The 22,863-nt window shown below is 36.9% G+C and overlaps 1 protein-coding gene across 1 annotated transcript in view; it reads left to right on the top strand.

Moving 5' to 3' along the window:
• Positions 1 to 22,863, top strand: part of KIF24 (kinesin family member 24) — a 46,563-nt gene that overhangs the window by 9,056 nt on the left and 14,644 nt on the right. The window contains exons 3-7 of the mRNA XM_090274300.1: positions 3,876 to 3,973; positions 8,057 to 8,272; positions 11,303 to 11,390; positions 19,483 to 19,604; positions 20,432 to 20,537. Of these exons, the coding sequence (XP_090130426.1) occupies positions 3,876 to 3,973; positions 8,057 to 8,272; positions 11,303 to 11,390; positions 19,483 to 19,604; positions 20,432 to 20,537 (630 nt within the window). The remainder of the gene's footprint in view (positions 1 to 3,875; positions 3,974 to 8,056; positions 8,273 to 11,302; positions 11,391 to 19,482; positions 19,605 to 20,431; positions 20,538 to 22,863) is intronic.

Raw genomic sequence — 22,863 nt, 5'->3', positions numbered from 1 at the left:
GTTTTTTTGTTTTTTTTTCAAACAAGCTTTCAATTTCTTGCTCTTCCTTTTCTCCTTCTGGCACCCCTGTGATTCAGATGTTGGTATGTGTGAAGACGTCCCAGAGGGTCCTTAGTCTGTCCCTATTTGTTTGTTTTTTTTAATTCTTTTTTCTTCTTGCTGTTCTGATTGAATGCTTATTTCTTCCTTATGTTCCAAATTGTTGATTTAGTTCTTGGCTTCACTGTTGGTTCCCTATAGATTTTTCTTTATTTCACTTAGTGTAACCTTTATTTCTTCCTGGGTCTTTTTTTATGCTGTTGCAGTACTCAATGAGGTCTTTGAGCATCCTGATCACCAGTGTTTTGAACTCTGCATCTGATAGGTTGGCTATCTCTGTTTTGTTTAGTTCTTTTTCTATTTTTGTTCTGTTTTTTCGTTTTTCATTTGGGCTATATTTCCTTGTCTCCTCAATTTGGCAGCCTCCCTATGTTTGTTTCTGTGTATTAGGTGGAGCTACTTTGACTCCCTGTCTTAGTAGCATGGCCTATTTGTAGAAAAGCGTACCTATATGTGGTTTGGGGAAGAGCCTTAGATAATCATCAGGGCGGGGCAACCTGTGTCACATCTCTGTGACTCTGTGGGGGAGGGCTTGGAGAGGAAACAGTGCTGCTGCCTGGCCTCTGGAGTTTTGCCTGGGGGGAAGCTGTCTCCCGGCCCTTGCCCTGTTACCAGTCACTTCAGTTTCTCTCCATGTACCACTGCTGCTCTTCAAGCTGTTGCCCTGGCACTGAATCCCAGAGGGAGTGGGTCTGTATAAGCCCTAAGATCATTGTGGGCCCTTTAAGAGGAGTCTCCTGAGAATCCATCAGTTCTTCTGCCCACCCAACCCCCACTGGCTTTTACAGCCAGAAGTTATAGGGACTTATCTTCCTGGCACTGGAACCCTGGGCTGGGTGGTCTGGACTGGGACTGGGATCCCTCGCTCTCATGGTATCCCTCCCAACTTTTATCCATCTCTGCGCCTCTGCACCACTCACTTACCCGCCCTTCCTACCTGTCTGGATGAATGTGGCTTCTTTAAATCCTTGATTGTCAGACTTCCATACGGCTCGATTTTCTGATGAATCTGGGTGATACTTGTTTTGTAGTGTATTTGTAATTTTTGCTGTAGTAAACAGGGAGGTGAAGCCTGTTTACCTATGCCTCCATCTTTGCCTGAAGTCTGACTAAAATAAACTCTTATAAAAAAATTTTTTTAAGTCAATAGTGGCTATCTCTGATTAGTGAAATTTACAGATAATTTGATTTTCTTCTCTGTTGTTTTCAATATTGTATAGTCTTATAGAGTCAACTGTGTTGTTACTTTTATGTCAAAATGTAAAAACTTTTGAATAGGATAGATTCACCTATTTCAAAATCAAAAGGTACAAAAGAGTATACAATAAGAAGTGTCTCTAATTCCATTTCCTCTTGGAAGGTTACCAGTATTACCTGTTATAAGTGTGTCTTTCCAGTATGTCTATAAATACATACTACTTTTATAATCTGAAAAAACTTATTTAAAAAATAAACTATGAAACTCTGATCATATCAAGGCCAAAGTGTTAATCCAACCTCACCGATAAAGTATGATCAAATGAAGGTGATGCAGATGACTTTATGAATTATGATAATCTTACATGTTCACATATCTTTCATTAAAGATACTTATAAAACTACTGGGAAAATCAATCCCTAAGTTCTTTTAAATTTATTTATTTATTATTTTTAATTGTTAGTACCTAAATTCTGTTGAAAGGTAAGATACTAATCATTTCAGTTAATAAGTGCTTTCTAAGGTGTTTTACTCAGGGTCTGAAGTTATTCACGAATACTTGTAGAAGAAAAGGAAAAATAGCTATATACTTCATGAAATAAATGAAAGCCAAAAAAATGTATTTCTATATTTACTTCTGTTCATTTGTTTCTTATTTTCCTGAGAAATGTCAACTATATAAAATGTATTTTGTTCTTTATCTCATACTTGACTATAAAGACCATTGGTGATATTTGATCAATGAATGGATTTGACTCCTTGCTTAAAGACCAGTTATGAATTAGATATAAATCATGTTCATTAAAGCCATATTTTATATTATATTTTATTATTTGCCATTTTCAAGCTTAATCAAGAGTATAATGAACCCCCATGTACCTGTCACCCAGATTCAGCAATTATAAACATTTTACTGCTCTTAAAATCATATCACATTTTTCAAAATACTAAAAGTTCACAGATATCTTTATTCTGCACAGATTCATTAGTTTCTCACCTCCTAACTTTTGGAGATTTTTTCTAACTGATAAATTTGTTTTGGGGGCCCCAATTTCTTCTTAGATGACCTAACAAATTTCCACTCTAATGTGATGTTATGGTACATGAATTGAATCTGGGGTAGAGTTATCCACAGTAAATTGGCCCCAGTTGACTTTTCTGGATTTTCCAATACAATTTTTTCTTAACTGGATATTTACATTAGGTCCATAAAGTAGCAGAAGATAGAGCCTTATCTCTTATTCATTATGTATGGACTACCATTATGATGCTACAATGAGGCTTGAAATTGTTAGGGTTTCTTACTCAGATGTATTTGGGCTTCCAACATGGTAAGCCTCTAAATTATGCATTTGACTATGGCTCCTGAACTGATGCTTACCAGACCCAATTTAATGGGGTCTTCTATCTGTCCTTTTCCAGATTACTTTTCATTTGGGAGTCATTTTAGATTCCTTTTTATCTCCAACTTCCCACATTCAGTCAGATGCCAAATTTTATATGCATTCATCTCCTTTATTTCCATTATCATCATCTAATTTAGACCCTTTGTACTTCACCACTGAATTACTAGTGTTCCTGTTCCCAGCCCATTCACAGTGTGAAACCAGATTAATCTTCCAATAAAATGGCTCAGATCATTCCTCTCTCCTTTGCAAAGTTTTTTATTGTCTTCCCACTGTTTACCAAATTAAGTAAGAGCATTTCACCCCCTCCCTTAATCCTAAGACCCCTACGACATAGTCATAACTCATTATTCTAGTCTTCTTTTGTACTTTTCTTTCTACCAAGATCCTATATTTCAACCACATTGAATTCTCCCTGTTCCCTAAACAGTCCTTGTGCTTTCCTGCTTTGACTCAGCTCATGTTTCCACTGTGCTTAGAATACCTTCCCTGCCTTCATCTCTACCTCTCAAATTTCCCTTTCCCCAGGGCCCATTCTCAGTATAGTTGTTTTCTCATAAAGTCTTTCTCGATCAGAGGAAATATGTTTCTCCTTTGAATTTCACATGTATTTTATCTCTCAAATTTTTCTACCTTACAGTCATTTGTAAACTTGTCTGGATTAACATCTTCAGGTGATAGGGTGGGGTAATGGTAGGGTAATGTCTTTATCTTTGGATCCATCCAAGTGCTTACTGCTACCAGCTGAGCAATAAATATGTATGAAATTAAAAGTTAAGCTGTGTAACTTATGGAATGGAAGTCTTCCTCCAGAATTCCCTCCTTATGTCATGTTAGCCATAGCCAAGCTATGAGGATAATCTCCATAGAATTTAGTTTCTTTCCTGGACCTAAGGAAGGTTGGCTCACTCTTGTACTCATCAATTTACTTCACTTAAGAGAGAATAAAAATTGTGTGCCTTAGTTTTTTATATTATAAGAACATGTCTAACAGAGATCTCAAGTAGAAGCAGGCCCTATCGTTTGACAGGGTTGTTTCCTTTTTTCTTATTTATTTATTAGTTTATTATAGTCAGTTACTATTAGTTAAAAATGTATTTGTGCCTTTATCATGTGTTAATTGGGATAGTGGTGAAGAAAATGTCTCTATAAAAACAAAATTTCTTTTTCAGCATGTTTTTTATTTTGATGAAGTCTTTGATGAGGCATGTACCAATCAGGATGTATACATGGAGACTACTCACCCACTCATTCAGCATATTTTCAATGGGTATGATAGTAATTTTTTGCTTCTCTTGCTCTTTACTTTCTATTTTCCACAAATGATATTTTTAAAAATAAATATCACCTGTGCTATTTTTAGTTCTTTTGAATTAAGCATGAATTTATGTTTTGATCTTATGAATTTGGATTAGTCTCTTTTGGAAAATTCATTGTCTCTCTTTGTAGGATTTACTAAGCATTTAGGAATTTTCAGCAAATTTTCTTTTACACTGATGATATTGATTCTCTGTGCTTAGTGGAAAAATATAAGCTGATAACAATATAATTTCATCAAAGTCCTCAGAATAAAAAGGTTTAAGTGGTTGTAGTTAGTTTGAACTTTTGATACTAGGAGTTATGTATTCTGGCTAGTTTCATTAATTTTTTCCTTGGAGTGGGGTAGATAACTGACTATCACTTATCCACTATAAATTCTATAAAGTGTAATATAGATTATACTTTATTTCATAAATGTAGTTTTTAAATTTTGAAATAGCCCCTGGTTGGCTAGCTCAGTTGGTTAGAACATTGTTCAGAAACCCCAAGGCTGTGGGTTTGATCCCCAGTCAGGACACATACAAGAAACAACCAATGAGTGCATAAATAAATGGAACAACAAAGCAATGTCTCTCTCTCTCTCTCTCCCCCCCAAATCAATAAATTTTAAAGGATTTTATTTTGAAATAATTATTTACATTTAATAAACATTAAATGGTACAGAAAAGGTAGTAGGGTCTTCTGTAGTATATTTAAAATGTAGGCATGTATGCTAAACAATCTGCTAGAGTTGCTGATTCTAGAGCAGTGGTTCTCAACCTTCCTAATGCTGCAACCCTTTAATACAGTTCCTCGTGTTGTGGTGACCCCCAACCATAAAATTATTTTTGTTGCTACTTCATAACTGTATTTTTGCTACTGTTATGAATCGTAATGTAAATATCTGATATGCAGGATGTATTTTCATTGTTACAAATTGAACATAATTAAAGCATAGTTATTAATCACAAAAACAGTATGTACTTATATATGTGTTTTCCAATGGTCTTAGGCAACCCCTGTGAAAGGATCGTTCGACCCCCAAAGGGGTTGCAACCCACAGGTTGAGAACCGCTGTTGTAGAGTATTTCAATTTTTATTTTTTTAAATAACTTTTATAACATTAAAAAATGAGATATAGCCCTGGCTGGTGTAGCTCAGTGGACTGAGCACCAGCCTGTGAACCAAGGAGTTGCTGGTTCGATTCCCAGTCAGGGCACATGCCTGCTTGCAGGTCAGCTCAGGTCCCCAGTTGAGGGTGTACAAGAGGCAACTACACATTGGTGTTTCTCTCCCTCCCTTTCTCCCTCCTTTCCCCTCTCTCTAAAAACAAATAAAATCTTAAAAAAAAAAAGGAGGTATAATTTACATGCAATAAGATACACTGGTCATAAGAAATATTCAGGTTTAATGAGTTCTGATAGTTGTATACATTTATCTAACCAATACTAGAACAATATATAGAACATTTTCACTACTCCTGGAAATTCTTATGTCCCTTTTTAGTTAATTTCCTACCATCACCCCCAGGTCTTATTAACCACTGACGTGCTTTCTGTCACTATAGATTAGTAGTAGAATCATTATATGTTCTTTTATGCCTGGCTTCTTTGCTTAACAAAGTTTTTTGTTTGTTTTTGTATTAGTACATGTTGTTGCATGTACCCATTGTTTTTATTGCTAGGTTAATATTCCCTTCTATGAATATACCATAATTTGTTTATCCTTTCTCCTGTTGATTTTCATTTGGGTTGTTTCCATTTTTGGACTATTATGAATAAAGCTACATAGACATTTTTATACAAGTATTTTGTGGACATGTTTTCGTTTATCTTAGATAAAAGCCTATAAATGGAATTGATGCCTTATAGGATAGGTGTGTTTATAAGAAAATGTCAAACAGTTTTCCATCCATTACTTTATACTTCCAACAGCAATCAATATATGAGAATTCCAGTTCTGCATCCTCACCCAGCCTTTTCTATGTTAGTTAGTCTGTTGGGTATGGAACTGTATCTTATTGTGTTTTTAATTAGAACTTTCCTGATGCCTAATAATATTGAGCATCTTTTCATGTGCTTATTGGTCATTTAAATGTCTTCATTAGCCCATTTTTTTGTTGTCTTTTTATCATTGTTTTGTAGAAGTCATTTAACCTTTTTATAATTATTTGTATGGGCAAACTAAAAAAAGTAAAGTATCTTTCACATTCAATTTCTTATGCACCAAATCTAGGGAGTGCTATTTGAGAGAGTAAATTTTGAAATTCAGTTAGAATTTGGATGTTAGGACATTACAAATAAAAAATAAGAGAGTTGCCAGTTAAATATAGCTTAACTATATATACATTCTATAAAGTGTAATAGAGATTCCTCATGACCATATTTGTTTTTTTCTTTTAAAAGCTCATCACTAAAATGTTCCAAAGACAAGCAAGATGATGTTCTCTACTCTCATTCTGCTAGGTCTTCAGTGTGTTCAAATTTTCCTTCTGTAATCATTTTCCTAACTGTGCCTCTATCCCTGTATTTAAATACCCACACTGCTGGCAGCCACAGTTTTTATTTTATTTAACTTATTGTTTTTGGAGAGAGAGGGAGGGATACAAGAGAGAAATACTGATTTGTCGCTTCACTTATTTATGCATTCATTGGTTGCTTCTTTTATGTGCCCTGACCAGATATCAAACCTGCAACCTCCACAGCCTTGGTGTATCGTGACAACACTAACCAACTGAGCTACCTGGCTAGGGCCTGGGAGCCATGGTTTAAAAGATAAGAAGTAACTGATCTGTGCTTCAAGGAGTTGAAATCTGATTAGCTCCCATCTCTTGATTCTCACACTTCCATGGTTCTTTTGCTCCTGTTGTATCACTCTTTGGTTCTACCTGGCTTCAGCTCCCTTTCTTTGTGTTCATCTCTACCTACCTCCAGCCTTCCCCTATCCTTGTGTCTATGCATGTTTTTTTCTCAAAAAGCAGCAACTGTCATCATTAATCTAGGTGATTCCTGTTCAAGAGTCTGCAATAGCTACTTACTACCTAACATCACCACGTTCACTTTCTACTTAGTACTATTATACATACTCGGATTCCATAATACTCAGGTAATCTTGGCCTGCAACTGCTCTTAAAACATACGGCGATTGGTAGGTTGGTCTTTTAACTCTCCTTTCCACCTCTTATTCTGCAGTTCTTTACACTCATACAGGGTATGTGCACACATTTTTCCACATGCAAGAGTCGTGATTCTCACTTAGAATCACAGAACATCAGGGATAGAAGGGATCTTAGAAATCAAGTAACCCAGCAATTTATTGATGAAAGTGAGAACTGAGGCCCTGAGAAAAGGTCTTTTATGAGTCCTTCCTCAAATATTGTGCTTATATTGATTTCACCTCTGTCTGTACTTCCTTAATATTCATATGAGTGGTTGTTACCATCATATTTATCACATGATCTTCTATTATTTATTGTATTTAATTCTCTATTCTTTCATCAGACTTGTCTTTCCAGATTGACACAAAATCATCTTCTCTGGGATCCTCTAAAGCATCTAGCAGGAGTCCTTGTTTCCTTATCATCTAGAGTTGTCTTATGGTCTTACCAGCTCCATAAAAAATTTCCGTCAGAAAACTCATGTACTGCTTTGAGAATGTTTTCTCCTCTTCTTATGTTTTGATAATGTAAAGCCCTCCTCTCCTTAAAAGGATTGTATGTTTATAGCTGAATTTTGTCAAAGATTCTTTTCAACCTGACTTTTGTCATTAAAAATCTATGGAAAGAGCCCTTGCTGGTATGGTTCAGTTGGTTGGAGCATTGTTCTGTAAACCGAAAGGTCACAATTTTGATTCCTTGATGCCTAGGTTGCGGGTTCAGTCCCTGGTTGGGGTGTGTATGAGAGGCAACCAGTCGATGTTTCTCTCCCTCTCTCCCTTTCTCCCCCACTCTTTAAAAATCAATAAGCATGTCTTTGCGTGAGGATTTTTTTAAAAAATCTGTGGGTAGATTAGCATTTTTCTCATGTATAAGTGATACAAATTATTCTTCTCTCAGAGGCAATGCCACTTGCTTTGCATATGGACAGACAGGTGCTGGAAAGACCTACACCATGATAGGAACTCATCAGAACCCAGGACTGTATGCTCTGGCTGCCAAAGATATCTTCAGGCAACTAGAAGTGTCCCAGCCAAGAAGGCACCTCTTTGTGTGGATCAGCTTCTATGAAATCTACTGTGGACAGCTTTATGACCTCCTAAATAGAAGAAAAAGGTACTGGATATGAGTGTAAAACTGTAAATCTGTTCATTGTTGTTTTAAGCCAGAGTCCCACTGAATCATATGATTTAATGAGAATCTTTGGTACATTAATGCCATTTGTGAAATGAAGTCTCCTGAATCAGATACATATTTTTTAGACTGTCAGTTCAGCTAGAGAAAGATGTAAATTAGCCTTTCAAGTGATCAGTATTCTAATGTTTATCCAAAGATTATCCCTTTTATTTTGGTCTATGAAAGAGGTCTAATTTCAGGAGGTCAGGAAATCAACATATACTTAAATACCGTCTTATTCTTTTGACCTATTATTACACTGGAAGAACTATAAATAATGTTTCCCACTTTTTCTTGTTTCTTTTTTTCCTCAGTAATATTAGGGTGGACTTCATGATAGTTTTCTAAGTCAGTTGAATGAGAAGAAAATCTCTTTAATTCACATTAGACTTTTAACTCTAATAAGGCTTAAACTCTTGCCCTTATGACATAATGTAATAATTTAGAAATATATTTAGTAGTTCTGATTTTAATTCCCTATTGTATTTTTATGGCATAAAGTTTTATTTAGATTGAAACAGATGACTGACTAAGTAGGAGGCAGTGAAGTTGTGAAGGTATTGACTGACTGGGAAATAGGGAGGAGAGAGGAAGTAGGGGAAATGGAAGGATAAAAGTTTGTCATAATAGAATTAACCAGACCTGAGACACATTGGGAATAGTTACACCAGGTGGAGAGGAGTGAGTTGAGGCTGAGCATCGTAGAAGGCTGGGGAAACCAAATCAGTGAAATAGACTAGCCCCACAACAAAGGTATCCATGCCCCTACAGAGCTGTCCAAAAGGACATGAAAGTTCTATGAGCTCCAGGCAAGCACTGAAATTGGGAGTGAAGGTGGAGTAGCAGCTCCAGTTCAGTAGGGGAAGTGTGGTTAGACCAGCCCCCAGTGTAGAGGGGCACTGGAGTATTGAGTAGCATAACTGGAGAGGCCACTGAGTGGGTTTAGGCGAGCCATTGTTCTGTGGACTATTCTAACCAAAAGGGACCTCTGGGTATGCCACAGTTCAGAGAATATATAGGTTTTGGGGGTTCATTTGTGCCAAATAAAGGAGGGTGCCACTCTGGGATTGCTTTGGCAAAGAGCTACCTTTCTTTTTCATCCTCTCTGTGTTGGTTTTGAAGCCTGAAGTTAACTTAATCATGTCTTCTCTTCCAGCCCCAACAATCTTATTAGGGGCCCTTTCTAGTCAGAATGGCCACTTCCTTTAAAGAATAGTTAGCATGAAAATTAAAGCACCATTGTGCTATGTGTGTGGTTCCTTTGTTCGTGTGAAGAGACAGTCAGATTATTCAGCTGTAGTGAGTATAATTCTTTAATGAATGAACCAGGAATATTACCCTATATATTTGCATTCTTTAATTATAGCCAAAAGGATGGGGATATGCTAATTCCTGGTTTGAAGCTTCTCTAGAGCTCAGTAGGGAAGACCCAGATTTAACTCTGTGAGTGTCTTGAGCTGTGGGTTTTTTGTGCTTTTTGTGTTCTGTTTTGTTTTTAAATCTCTGGTTAATTGGCTAATATCTCTTTTTTTTTTTCTCCCATTCTGGGACTTTTGAAACTTTTGAAATATCCTGACCCACTGATGGGCACACTGTCTTATTTGTTTAGAGCTGTTATGATTTATCCTGTTATTTTTATAATAAAATATATATTTCATAATAATAGTGGAGCTTTGACAAACATAGATAAAAAAATATATATGCTTAGTTCACCTCTTAAACTAGACACCAGAGTTTAAGATCTTCAAATTAACTCTTAAAAATAGAGGATGAATTGTTTTTATACCCTTGCATACAAAGTGATAGAAATCTTGCTCATACTATTTAAAATCTAGCAGTATATTTTGGGATGTCTATTAGGAACATTTCTGGGGTGAGCTCAGGGCCTGGGAAGTATGTCCAGGAATTACATGAGGGTTCTGAAAGCTAGATCCATCTTTTATTCCGGAAGCCTAAGTGTTCTAATAGAGTTGTTTTCTGAATGGTCATGGGTATCAGTGAACTGTTTTCCTCCAATCCTATAAAAACTTGGAAACTTGGGAGAAGCATAGGCTAAGAAAAAATAATTTTTGGAGAATATAATTTCTCTTTTTAATCACTATCTTATTAGGGGAAAAAATAATCTTAGGGTCTTTGATAGACTCAATACATGGGACTGATTTAATGATGTTGGTAGACCATAACCACTTATTACTTTACATGCAGGCCTCAGTCATTCAGTTGCAGCACCAGCTCTTCCTTGTTACCTTAGAAGATATATCAGGACTGCTTATGTTGCAAGTAAAATAAAATCCCACTTATACTGACTTAAGCATTTAAGGAAGTCATTAGCTCATGTAACTAGAAAACCTAGCGATCATTCAGGCCTTTGTGCCTTTACTATAGCAGCTCAGGGATGTTTGTTATAAGGACCTGGTTTCTTTGCATCTCTGCTCTACTTTCTATGGTGTCAGTTTCATTCCAGAACTATCTCTTTTGTGAATGCTAAATGGTGGCAACTGCTCCCAGGGCCACATGCTTTTACTTCCAGAGAGAGAGGAAGCACCTAACCCCCAGGCACCTAACAACCAGAGACTAGTACTTTATTTTGATTGGACCTACTGTATAGGGATCCCATATCCACCCCTGAACCAGTCACTCTAGTCAGGAATACACCATTTACTGATTGGCATAGTTTGGGTTATACATGCATTATTTTTTGTTGTTGTTGTTCTCCTCCCCTCCTATACTTTCATTCTTTTAATTGTAGCCAAAGATGCTGATTCATTTACAACGATCAAGAACCACCCCTGAAATCCTGGGTGGGGGCCAGAAGATGTGGGAATGGCTGGGGAGAGTAAACATGAATCCTACCCAGAGGGCAAAACTGCTACTTAATGGTGGGGGAGTAGTGGAGTTGTTTCTGGGAAGGCAAGAACGAAGCCTATTACAGCAGCTCTGTCATTGCCAACCATGTTCTTGCATCTGCAGGCTCTTTGCAAGAGAAGATAGCAAGCATGTGGTACAGATCGTGGGTCTGCAAGAACTTCAGGTGGATAGTGTGGAGCTCCTCTTAGAGGTAACTCTCCCTTCTTTACAACACAACTGTAGCAGCCTTAGTACAGGGAAAGAATTCATTTAGCCGTCTAGCAAGTATAATGGACTCAGATTTAGGCAATGGCAAGCATACCACTTCACATTTATAAATGTGAGTCCTTACAGGGTCTCTATAAGATGATTGTCTCAGTTCCATGGTAGTGGGAGGTAGGGCATATGCATGAGAAGATACTCTTGGTCCAGTTTAAAAGGCTGCTAATGTTTACTTCTCTGAATTAGACTCTGGGAAAAGCCACTGGAGAGAAATATTCTTATTTTAAATAAAAAATTTTTATAGGTAATACTTTCACATGGGTTTAAAATTCAAAAGGTACAGTGAAAATATCCCATTCTCTTTTCCTGAGGCAACTAACTTTTTTTTCAGTTTGTTTTGTGTATCCTTTCAAATGTATTTTTAAATCTTTTATTAAAAGTCATCTTTTTATTATAACCAAAGTAACACTTGCTCATGATTAAATTTGAACATTAAAAATATATATAATAGAGGCCCTGGCTGGTGTGGCTCAGTGGATTGAGCGCTGGCCTGAGAACCAAAGGGTGACCGGTTCGATTCCCAGTCAGGACACGTGCATGGGTTGCCGGCCAGGTCCCCATTTGAGGTTGCGTGAGAGGCAACTGCACACGGATGTTTCTCTCCCTCTCATTTTCTCTCCCTTCCCCTTGCTCTAAAAATAAATAAATAAAATCTTAAAAAATTAAAATTAAATTTTATATATATATGTATATATATATATATATACATATATATATATATATGATAGAAAAATAAAGTCTTCTCTAACTTGCTGTACAGTACTCCCCATTCTCCACTGAGGTATCCACTGTTAATAGTTTAGAATATTTATATTTTTTTTCCTGGAAATTTATACTTCTGGTGAACCTTAAATGGAGTGGTCCTCAACCTGGGTTTACATTAGATCATTAAGAGGATTTTTTTCCTTACTTAAAAAAATGGTTTAATCTTTTTTATTGTGAAAAACAGCACTATACAGAAAAATGCATAAAGCCTAATGTGTACAGTATAATAAAACAAGCGCCCTCATAGTCAACTACCCACATTAATAAATAGAACATTGCAGCACCTACAAGAACCCTGTACAACTTCCCAATCATATGCCCCTATTATCCTGACTTCTATGCGAATCAGTTTCTTGCTCTTTGTTACAGTTTTACCAACTATGTGTTATCCATAAAGATAACTTAGTTTTGCCTGGTTTTTAACTTTGTGTGAATAGAATCACACTGTATGTATTCTTTTGTGTTTTGCTTCTTTTGCTCAACATTATACTTTTGAGTTCCATGTATGTTTTTGCATATGGCTGTAGTTTTGTTCATTATTATTTGTATTTAGTATTCAATCATATGAATGTAGTACAGGTTATTTAACCATTCCACTGTTAATGAACAATTGGGGTTGTTTCTGTTTGGGGCTTTTCTGAATAGTATGGCTGTCAGTGTCCTTATACATGTATTTCAGTCCACAGCATGTAAGTTCTCTAGGTTATAGTTGTGATATGAATATCTTCCACTTCACTAGATGATGCCAACTGCTTTCCAAAGCAGTGCACACTCCCACAAGCAGTATATGATCACTCCTTTGCTCTTCATCTTCACCAACACTTTGTTTTTTGAAATTTTGCCTGTTTGAAAGTGTTGAATTATATCTTTAATTGCATTTCACTGATTAAAAACACAGTTGAATAGCTTTTTTTACTGTGAACTTTATTTATTTTAATAATTTTTTTCAATTACAGTTGACATACACTATTCTATAAGTTTTAGGTGTACATCCCAGTAATTAGACATTATATAACTTACTAAGTGATCATTCTAATAAAATCTCATACCCATCTGACACCATACATTATTATTGACTATATTGCCTGTGCTACATTTAATATCCCCATGACTATTCTGTAACAACCAATTTGTATTCCAAAATCCCCTCACTTTTTCACCCACACCCCAAACCTCCCTTCCAGCTGGCATTGTCAAAATGTTCACTATATCTACAAGTCTGTTTCTGTTCTGCTTGTTCATTTATTTTGATTTTTAGATTCAGTTGAATGAAGTTGAACAGCTTTCCTTTTTTCAACTTATAATTTCCTCTCTGGGAATGCCAGTTTGGGTCTTCTTCTCTATTTTGTGGTTGTCTGTCTTTTACTAATTTGTATGTTCTGGGTATGAGTCTTTTGTCAGTTTTGTGTGTCATAAGCATGTTGTCTTGTTCTATGGCTTGCCTTTCTAGTTGCATCATGTCTTTTAATGCTTGCCTGAGTCCATGTGAGGCCATTTAAAGTAGAATCTCTCAGAGTTGAGTCCAGATATGGGTATTATTATTTTTAATTGAAATATAGTTCACATACCATAAAATTCACCTTTTTAAAGTGTACACTTCAGTGATTTTTTAATGTAATTTTCTTATTAAGATATAATCCACATACCTTAGGGTGATTTTTTTTTTTTTTTTTTTTTTTTTGGTATTTTCAAAAAGTTGCATAGCCATAACCACTATCTGATTCCAGAACATTTTCATCACATCACAATGAAACCCCATACTATTAGCCAGTTACTCCTTTATTTCCTCTGCCCCATAGTGCCTGGCAACCACTAATTTTTAAGTCTATGGATTTGCCTATTCTGGCCATATGATATAAATGGAACCATATAATATGCAAGAGTTGTCTCTGGCTTGTTTCACTTAATATAGTATTTTCAAGATTCATCTATGTTGTAGCATGTATCAGTATTTCATTCCTTTTTATGGCTGAATAATATTCTCTTATATGGATATATTTTATTCATTCATCAGTTGATGAACATGCAGCTTATTTCCACTTTTTGACTATTATGACGTACTAAGTTCAAGTTTTTGTGTACAAATATGTTTTCAGTTTTCTTGAGTATATGCCTAGGAGTGAAATTGCTGGGTCATACTTTTTGAGGGACCGCAAACTTTTCCCAAGAGCCTGTACCATTTTTACATTTCTACTAGCAGTGTATGAAGATGAATATTATTTTAAAAGTTCTCCAGGTAATGCTAACATGCAGCCATCATAGTCATTCTTCTAGTATATCCAACAAGTCTGGCTAGAGTCAAAGGGTGAAGGCTGGAAGGACAGGCTGGGTACTTGACTAAATTCACCTTTAGAACAGCTTTACAATGTACCCCTCCATGGCCTTGGGTGCATGAAATGGCAGGGTGGCCCTGCATTGATCTCTCTTTTTATCACAGTTTCTCTTTCCTGGTAAATCTTTTTTAAGGGATGGGACCCTCATATTTGTGTGATTATTAGATTCCTGCATCCTGGGATCTAAAACCTGAGGATAGAACCCGAGTGTGGCTGTTTTAGAGGGTCACCAAAGAGTCAAGAGCCCCTTGGATTGTAAAGGCAGGCATAGAACAGAAGTGTTTGGGATGTGTTGAATGGACTTCTCTGAGACTGTGACCATCCTTATCTGCCAGAACTCCTTCCATTGTGGAGTCCTAAGGAAATTGTTTCTCATACGCCTATTCCCTTGTCCCCACTTTGCCCAGCCATTTATTTGTTCTTTTGGCTGGGAGTTTTGGATATTTGGTCCTCATGATGCCTTTGTCTCTGGAGATTAGACCAATTCAGTGGGAAAAGAGCAAACACTAAAAGGAAGTCCCCTTTCCTTTGCTATGGGCCATAACTGTGCTAATGGGCAACCTGGTGTCACATCACACTCTCACCCTGGAAGAGTTTATGGCACTGCTCAATCCTAAGGTATGTTCCTTAAGCAGAAAGAAGTTTCTTGTTAGTCAACATATATATTGCCATTGATACCCTCAGTCTGTAGTTCATATGAGGTTGTACAAGAAGGAAGCGAGCTGAGATCAAGGTGGAAAGTTGGTATAAATTATGAATATCTGACACACTTACCCTCATAAACATTAATTGACTCGAAACAACAGCACTTGCTAACTCAGATGTCACACTTTCCCTCTCTCTCAGGTGTCACTGTTCATGCTCACTCAGGTATCACCCATGTGTTTGCTCAAGTGTCACCCTCAGGTATCAGCTTCAAGTGCTACCCTCACAGATCACCCTCAGGCTCACACAGATATGGCCACTTGTTACCTGCCTCAGCACTGGCAGCTTTATTATTATTATTTTCTAAGTCAGCTTTTGGCTGTAATTGGTAGCAGAGGCCCACATGGCAAGAGCTTCCTCTAGATAAGCCCCGATTATACCCCAGTGATAAACTTAATCTATACACATTGCCTATCTTACTGAAATACTCATAGCCCTTCTTTGATATTTGTGCAGGAAGCTTACTGATTAAAGCCTTGTAACCAAATGGAGCAGGGTCCCAGTGCTGTGTATCCTTAAGCATGTCCTTTACTTTTCTGAACCTGGAATATGTGGATGATAGTAGATGACTGGGTCTCGTAATAGAGAAGGAAATGAGATAACATACATAAAAATGCTTCCTATGATTAATACTAGCTCAGTTTGTCACATCTATTATTCTTTTCTTGAAAGGATTTTATTTATTTATTTTTAGAGAGAGGAGAAGGGAGGTAGAGAGAGGAGAAGGGAGGTGGAAAGAGAGGGAGAGAAACAGCAATGTGGAAGAGATACATGGATTGGTAGCCTTTCACACGCGCCCGTCCCCCACCCCCCCAACTGGGGACCTGGCCCGCAACCCAGGCATGTGCCCTGACTGGGAATTGAACCAGCAATCTTTCGGTTCTCAGGATGGCACTCAATCCACTGAGCCACACCAGCCAGGGCAATTATTATTATTAATAAGTCCCTGAATGTTTCCCAATGCCACAGAATTCAGCAGCTGCCTCTACTTTTAATTGTAGCAAGTCCCCATTTCACTACTCACATAACATGTTTTGGCTAAAGGACCAAGATTTAGAAACTTGCCCAATAGACTTTAGTTACAGAAGAAGGAATTTGAGAAGGAGGGGAAGTAGTGAGAGAAGGAGGTGGGGGATTAGTGATTTTTAAGGTGATAGCATTAATTTTGCACTACTTCTAGACTTTAATTTCACCCAAATGAATTTCCTCTCCCTCTTTATTCCTCTCTCACTCCCTCCTTTCCTTCCTTCCTTTCTTTTTCTTCTTTTTCCTTTCTTGTACTAGGGAACCTATGGAATCTTATGTTGAGCTATAAAAATATTACTCCATGAAACTGATTGATTTACATTTGTGAAAAATTGTTTTGGAAGTTTACATGGCATTGTTAGTTCTTTAGTATCTTTTTTAAAATTAATATTTATTGAAAATTACTATGTGCCAATTATGTAACTAAGTGCTTTACATGTATTATCTTTTTAATTCTCATAAGTAACCTATGGGATTACCATTTTATAGATAAGAACTGGAGACCCTAAAAAGTTAAGTGATTCGCAAATGTTTCACACACTGCAAAAATTTGCACAACTGCCCTGGCCAGGTAGGTAGCTCAGTTGGTTAGAGCATTGTCCTGATACACCAAGGTTGTGGGTTTGATCCCAGGTCAGAGCACATACAGGAAGCAACCAATGAATTAATAAATAAGTGAAATGACAAATCAACATTTCTCCCTCTCTCTCCCTTTCTTCCTCCCCCTCCCTTCCTCTCTCTAAAATCAATCAGTAAAAATTTTTTTAAAGTTCACACAACCATATGCCAAAGCCTGAATTTGAACCCAGATAGTCTTAAGATTTCAATGTCTTATAACTGCTACACTTGGGTTGTATGTCATTTACAAAAATTTGGCTGATGATCTTCACAAACTACCTCATTCTTTACTCCTCAGAGCTTACCTGCTTTATTCACAGTTTCTGAAAGTCATGGTCATTTTAGGCTGTTACTGAAGCCGAGAAAACTGGAATAAGGACCAGAAGTTCCTTCATGCCTTTCCTAAACGGCATTTAGTCACGAAAGGTTGCCTCAACCTGTTAGGTTTTCTGAGACTCACTCATAGTTACCTAGTACATCATGGTAAACAAGGTGCAGTGAAAAGCCAAATGTAAAACTTCATAATAGAACCCCAGAAGCCAGTTGTTCTTGACTCCCCTTGGAGTGAATTTTACCACAAGGCCATTCTTTCAGTTCCTGTCAGTATCCACAGTTCCTGACCAGGTATAACCTTGATGCCTCTCAGAGCTCTTACTAGGTCCCAGCAGAAGTAACATCATTACTCACATGTGGCAGAAGGCACCTGGCTTCTCTCCTTAGCCTGACCATATTCTACCTGTGTGACCTTGGATGAGTCACTTCACATCTCTGTGATCTCTTCCTTATCCATCAAGCATATTGTACCCATATGTGGAGATTTAAAAGATCTCTCTTTTCTCTTCATGGGATTTATAAAAGACAGAACAAAACTGTGAGAACTCTAAAACTCTAGGAAGAAATGCAGCAGAATCTTGTTAACACTGGAATTATGGGAGGTATATATTTTCCCTTTTATCATTTTCCTGTATTTTCCAAGTTTTCCACAGGAAGCATGTCTTAATTTTCTAATAAAAAAAAAAAGTTTGATAAAAAGAACAATGTAAATCTAACATGTCCTGTCATTATTGCATTGTTACTATATATGTAAGCATGAAGTCAGGGTGATAGGGAGAGGCTAGGATGAGGAAGTGCATTTAAAGGGGGTGCTTCAGCCACAGATATGGCCTTAAGTGACCTCGCCAGCATCCAAGCTTAGTTATCAGTACTCTTTTTGGCACTTGTCACACTCAAATGTCAGGGATTATTGCTCTGATTTTTCTGATTCCTGATTAACAGCACCATGCTATACATGCAGCTGATAATCTAGTTTTATAAATTAACATATTCTTGTCATTACAGAGGGAGTTATCAGCTAGTCCCTTTAAACTTTTAGCAATCTATGTATAAAATCAGTGCATTCATGATATGACACTAAATTTCATTCCAAAATACAGTTTTTAATCTCACATACAGTTAATCTTTAGAAATATAACTATTCCTAAGACCATGGAGGAACCTATTATTTAAATTTTAAAAAACACAAGCCCCTGCTTGTTAAGATATTGTGGCCTGTTGTGGAAGTTTGACTCTCAACTTTCAGACTCTTAATTTGGAAACTGTGGGTATGTTCAATATGATACAAATTAAAACTATGAGAGAGTGAGAAAAAATGAGATGGGACTTTCATACTCTTAATTTACTGCAATATAAATAAAGTTATCATCAATGCCCCACAGTGTAGAAACCACATGGGTTTTGCAGTCATATATATTGGATGTAGAATTTGTTTCTGCCACACAACAGCCGTTTGTGAGGAAATCAACCTCTGCTGTAACCTGGGCATAATAATCATACTCACCTCACGTGGGGCTGTTGTGAGGATTTTATCAAGTAATATATTTAAAGTTTTTCACCTTTTTTGGTTCTCAGAATTTGATACTCCTTCCCCTATCCGAAATCAGGGCACCATGTTCACATATGGCTGTGTTTTCAGTGGCTAGAGGCCACTGGACCTCAACCCTGAGGTTTTCCTTCCTCTTTCCTATTCCCTGAGGCCAGAGGGACCCAGGTTTGTCTTTATTCATATTTGGAAGGGTATTGGTCTCGAGGGGAATCCTGAGCTCATGGCAATTACAATAACTCATCACATCTGTGTTCCCACACATCAGGCCTGACCCCCTTTTAGACTGCACCCTGGTAGAACAGGTGAATATGACCAGTTATTCCGTGATGCACATTTCTGCCCTTTGCTTCAATTACTAAGAGAAATGGATGTTATGAGACCTTGCTTTGGAGCTAAGTTATGCCCTAGGGATTTTTTTCAGACTAAATCCATCAAAGATATCTTAAAAAAATATATGAGATCAAGAAGTAAATTAGCTTTTGAACTATTGAATGTTCTCCCCCAAGATTAGTATTCCATATTGTTTTCATTGCTGCTGGGTACTTACTCTGTATGATTTAGTGTTAGGCAGCTTCAACATAAAGGGAAAAACCTTCTGAGTACCGACAAAGTTACATGTCTGGTCCACTCTTAAGAGCCAGAGGGCTTTGTTTACTCCTTAGGGATGTCATCCTATGGATTTTATTTTTCAGGTGATTCTGAAGGGAAGCAAGGAGCGCAGCACGGGGGCCACTGGAGTTAATGCAGACTCTTCCCGCTCCCATGCTATCATCCAAATTCAGATCAAAGATTCAGCCGAGAGGATATTTGGCAGGTGAGCTGGAATTATTTAAGGAATTGCATTGTCTGCATTTCCCTAATGTGACTTTGAAGTATGTGTTATCAACAACAGGACACTCTGCCACCACGGAGTTCTTTATTTCAGGGATACGGTGAGTAGAGTCATTAGCCCTGAAATAAATCATTGTATTAAAGTGCCATCAGTTGATTAACCATGAAGTAATGGCCTATTGTTGGTCAACCCTAAGTTATTAAAAGGAACATCGATTGCTTCTAACGTGAAACATGGTATCAGCAGAGGAATAGCAGAGAATGCATCTCAGAGAGCTTACGGGCCAAAAAAAGGAAAATTAATCCATCCTTCTTAAAAGAAGCCATAAGACAATTGGGTACATTCATTGCTTCTTGGGTTCTATCTTAGCAAACTCTGCCACACTGACAGATGAGTCTATCTCACCTCTGAGTAATGAGCCTTTTTCTTTCTTCTTTCTTTTTTTTCTTTTTTTTCTTTCTTTCTTTTTTGGTCTGCAAAACAGTCCACAAAAGTTTCTTTTTAATTATCTAAGTGGTCCCCTAAGTTATTTACAATGTAGTCATTTAGCCTTATGGGAAGAATGTTTTATTAATTTCAGTCATACTTTCTCACAAATGATTAAAACCAATGGACGTATCTGGGTGAACAGTGCCAACAGCAGCAGACAGATCGGAATCTTGCAACACTTTTGGAAAGCTGAGAGTAGTGTCCTTTTTTTCCTTGAATATGGGCCAGTGTTAATTTCTTCCGGCTGTCACAAAATGCTGACTGATGTAAAAATAAACCAGAGACCCCCAAAAGTCATCCTTGCTGTGTCTTTTCTCTAGGATCTCTTTCATTGACTTGGCTGGCAGTGAAAGAGCAGCAGATGCCAGAGACTCAGATAGACAGACAAAGATGGAAGGCGCAGAAATTAACCAGAGTCTTCTGGCTGTAAGTTGTTTGAAAGCTTTAATCTAAAAATACTTCTTGAGAGATTTTGCCCCTCAATACATGCAGCCAGAGTGGGTGAGGATGGGATGGAATCAACAGAACAAGGGCATGTTCTTATCTGGTGGTGACTTCCAGGGACAGAGTTGGAATCTGCTAATCAGATTCTCAACAATTCTAGATAACTCTTCCCTACCCTCCCTGTGTTTTCACCCTCTGGTCAATCTCTGCCAGTTAGAAACAGAATTATTTATGATATTGCTGAATGGTTAACTTAGGTAAGCTTTCTCCTTCTCATTAAGTTTTGAAATTGTAATAATTTTTCAAACATACAAAACTAGACAAATAGTATAACAATCTCCCAAATATTAGTCACCCAGCTTGAACATGTGAAAAATCTAACCAATACTTTCCTTTTCCTAGCTGGATGATTATAGAACAAGTTCTATCATCATCATATTTCTTCCACAAATATTTCATTATGCAATAAGGACTCATATTTTTAATTTAATTATACCATTTTCATACCTAAAGAAATAATTATTTAATGTTTTGTATTATCCATTAAGTGTTACAGTTTCTCCAGTTGTCCTATAAATGTCTTTTAATGGTTGGTTTGTTCAAATCAAGATGCAAACAAGATCCTTGATTGATTTTGGTTGATATGTCTCTTTTATTCCTTAGTAGTTCTTCTCCGTCTTTTTTTTTTATATCAATGTATTTGTTTAAGAAAACTGGATCATTGTCCTATAAGATATCTACAGTCTGGATTAGGCTGACTTTATCTCCATGTTGATGTATAACATGGTACTCTATTCTATATATTTTCTTTCTTTTTTTCCAAGATTTTGTTTATTTTTAGAGAGAAGGGAAGGGAGAGAGAAAGAAAGGGAGAGAAACATCAGTGTGTGGTTGCCTCTCGCACACCCCCAACTAAGGACCTGGCCTGCAACCCAGGCATGTGCCCTGACTGAGAATCGAACCAGCGACCCTTTGGTTTGCAAGCCAACCCTCAATCCACTGAGCCATACCAGCCAGGGTCTGTCCATTATATTTTCTGTAAAGTGGTTAAGATCTATATTTGTGCTGTTCAACACACCTGTAGTCACTAAGCTACATGTAGCTATTGAGCACTTCAAATGTGCCGAGTCTGAATTGAGACCTACTCTTAAGTGTAAAATGCACACTGGATTTTGAAGCATGTAAAATATCTTAATTTTTTTTTTACATTAATCACATGCAGAAATATTTTTGGATGTATCAGATTAACTAAACTATATAACTAAAATTATGTATTTAATATTATAATTAATATATATTGATGTGGATATTAGAAATTTAAAATTACATATATGGTTTGGATTTGTGGCCCACATATAAATATTTCTGTTGTGTAAGTGCTGATCTAGAGGATTGGTCAGATTTAGGTTCTATCTTTTTTTTTTTCCGCAAGAATAATTTAGGGTCATTCTTAGACTGCCTATAGGAACACAACAGGAGGTACAGAATGTCTGGTTGTTTCTTTTTGTGATTTTAAAAATTAAGAATGATTCAAGTGTTTTCAGTCTAATTCCTCCATTATAAAGTTTTATCAATCTTTTTTACCTAATGGTTTTAGCAGCCATTTATGAGCATCACTTATATCTGTTGTTTCATTAGGGATTCCAGAATGGTGACATGCTAATTCTAATATTCCTTCTGTATTTATAGCCAGGGAAAACTTTTCTTCCACTATCTGATTATCCTAAAATATAGTTCATACAGTGGAAGCAAGATAAATGCTTGATTCTTTGCCTTTACTCACCAGTTTTCAGAATGAGTTGGTGTCTTGGTAACTGAAGCATGACCAATGAGTTTGTTGTTGTTTACTTTTTTATTTGTTTTTGTATTACTGTATACTCATTGTAAGTCATTGCAATCATTATTTTTTCTGCTGCTTAAATTGCATATCTTTGGCTAGTGGGAGCCTTTTCAAGTACGTTCCTGTGTCTCTTTGACCCAACTCGACCAGTTCCTGATAGCTTCCTGGCTTTCTGTTCTAGGCTCATCTTGTACATTTCCTTTCCCAGGTTTGAATCAGCCATTTATTCATCAAGCCTTGGTTTTAGAGGAAAATGGTATTTAGGGACCTTTTGGGGGCTCTAGGGGTGTTTACTACCACTGGGTTAGTTTTTGCTTCTAGATCTTTTTGATGGACACAGCTAGGAAATAGATGTTCTTCAAAGAAAAATATATCAGAGATTCATACCAATAGATTAATTCAAAATTAAGATTATAGGATTTTCCCCAAAATACTAGTTTAAAAGAATATATGTGCCCCTGTGTTCAT

The sequence above is a fragment of the Furipterus horrens genome, unplaced genomic scaffold (genome assembly GCF_987537825.1).
Source record: "Furipterus horrens unplaced genomic scaffold, mFurHor1.1.pri manual_scaffold_4, whole genome shotgun sequence".
NCBI lineage: Eukaryota > Metazoa > Chordata > Mammalia > Chiroptera > Furipteridae > Furipterus > Furipterus horrens.
The sequence above is the reverse complement of the archived record's forward strand: the minus strand, read 5'-3'. Positions and strand labels throughout refer to the sequence as shown.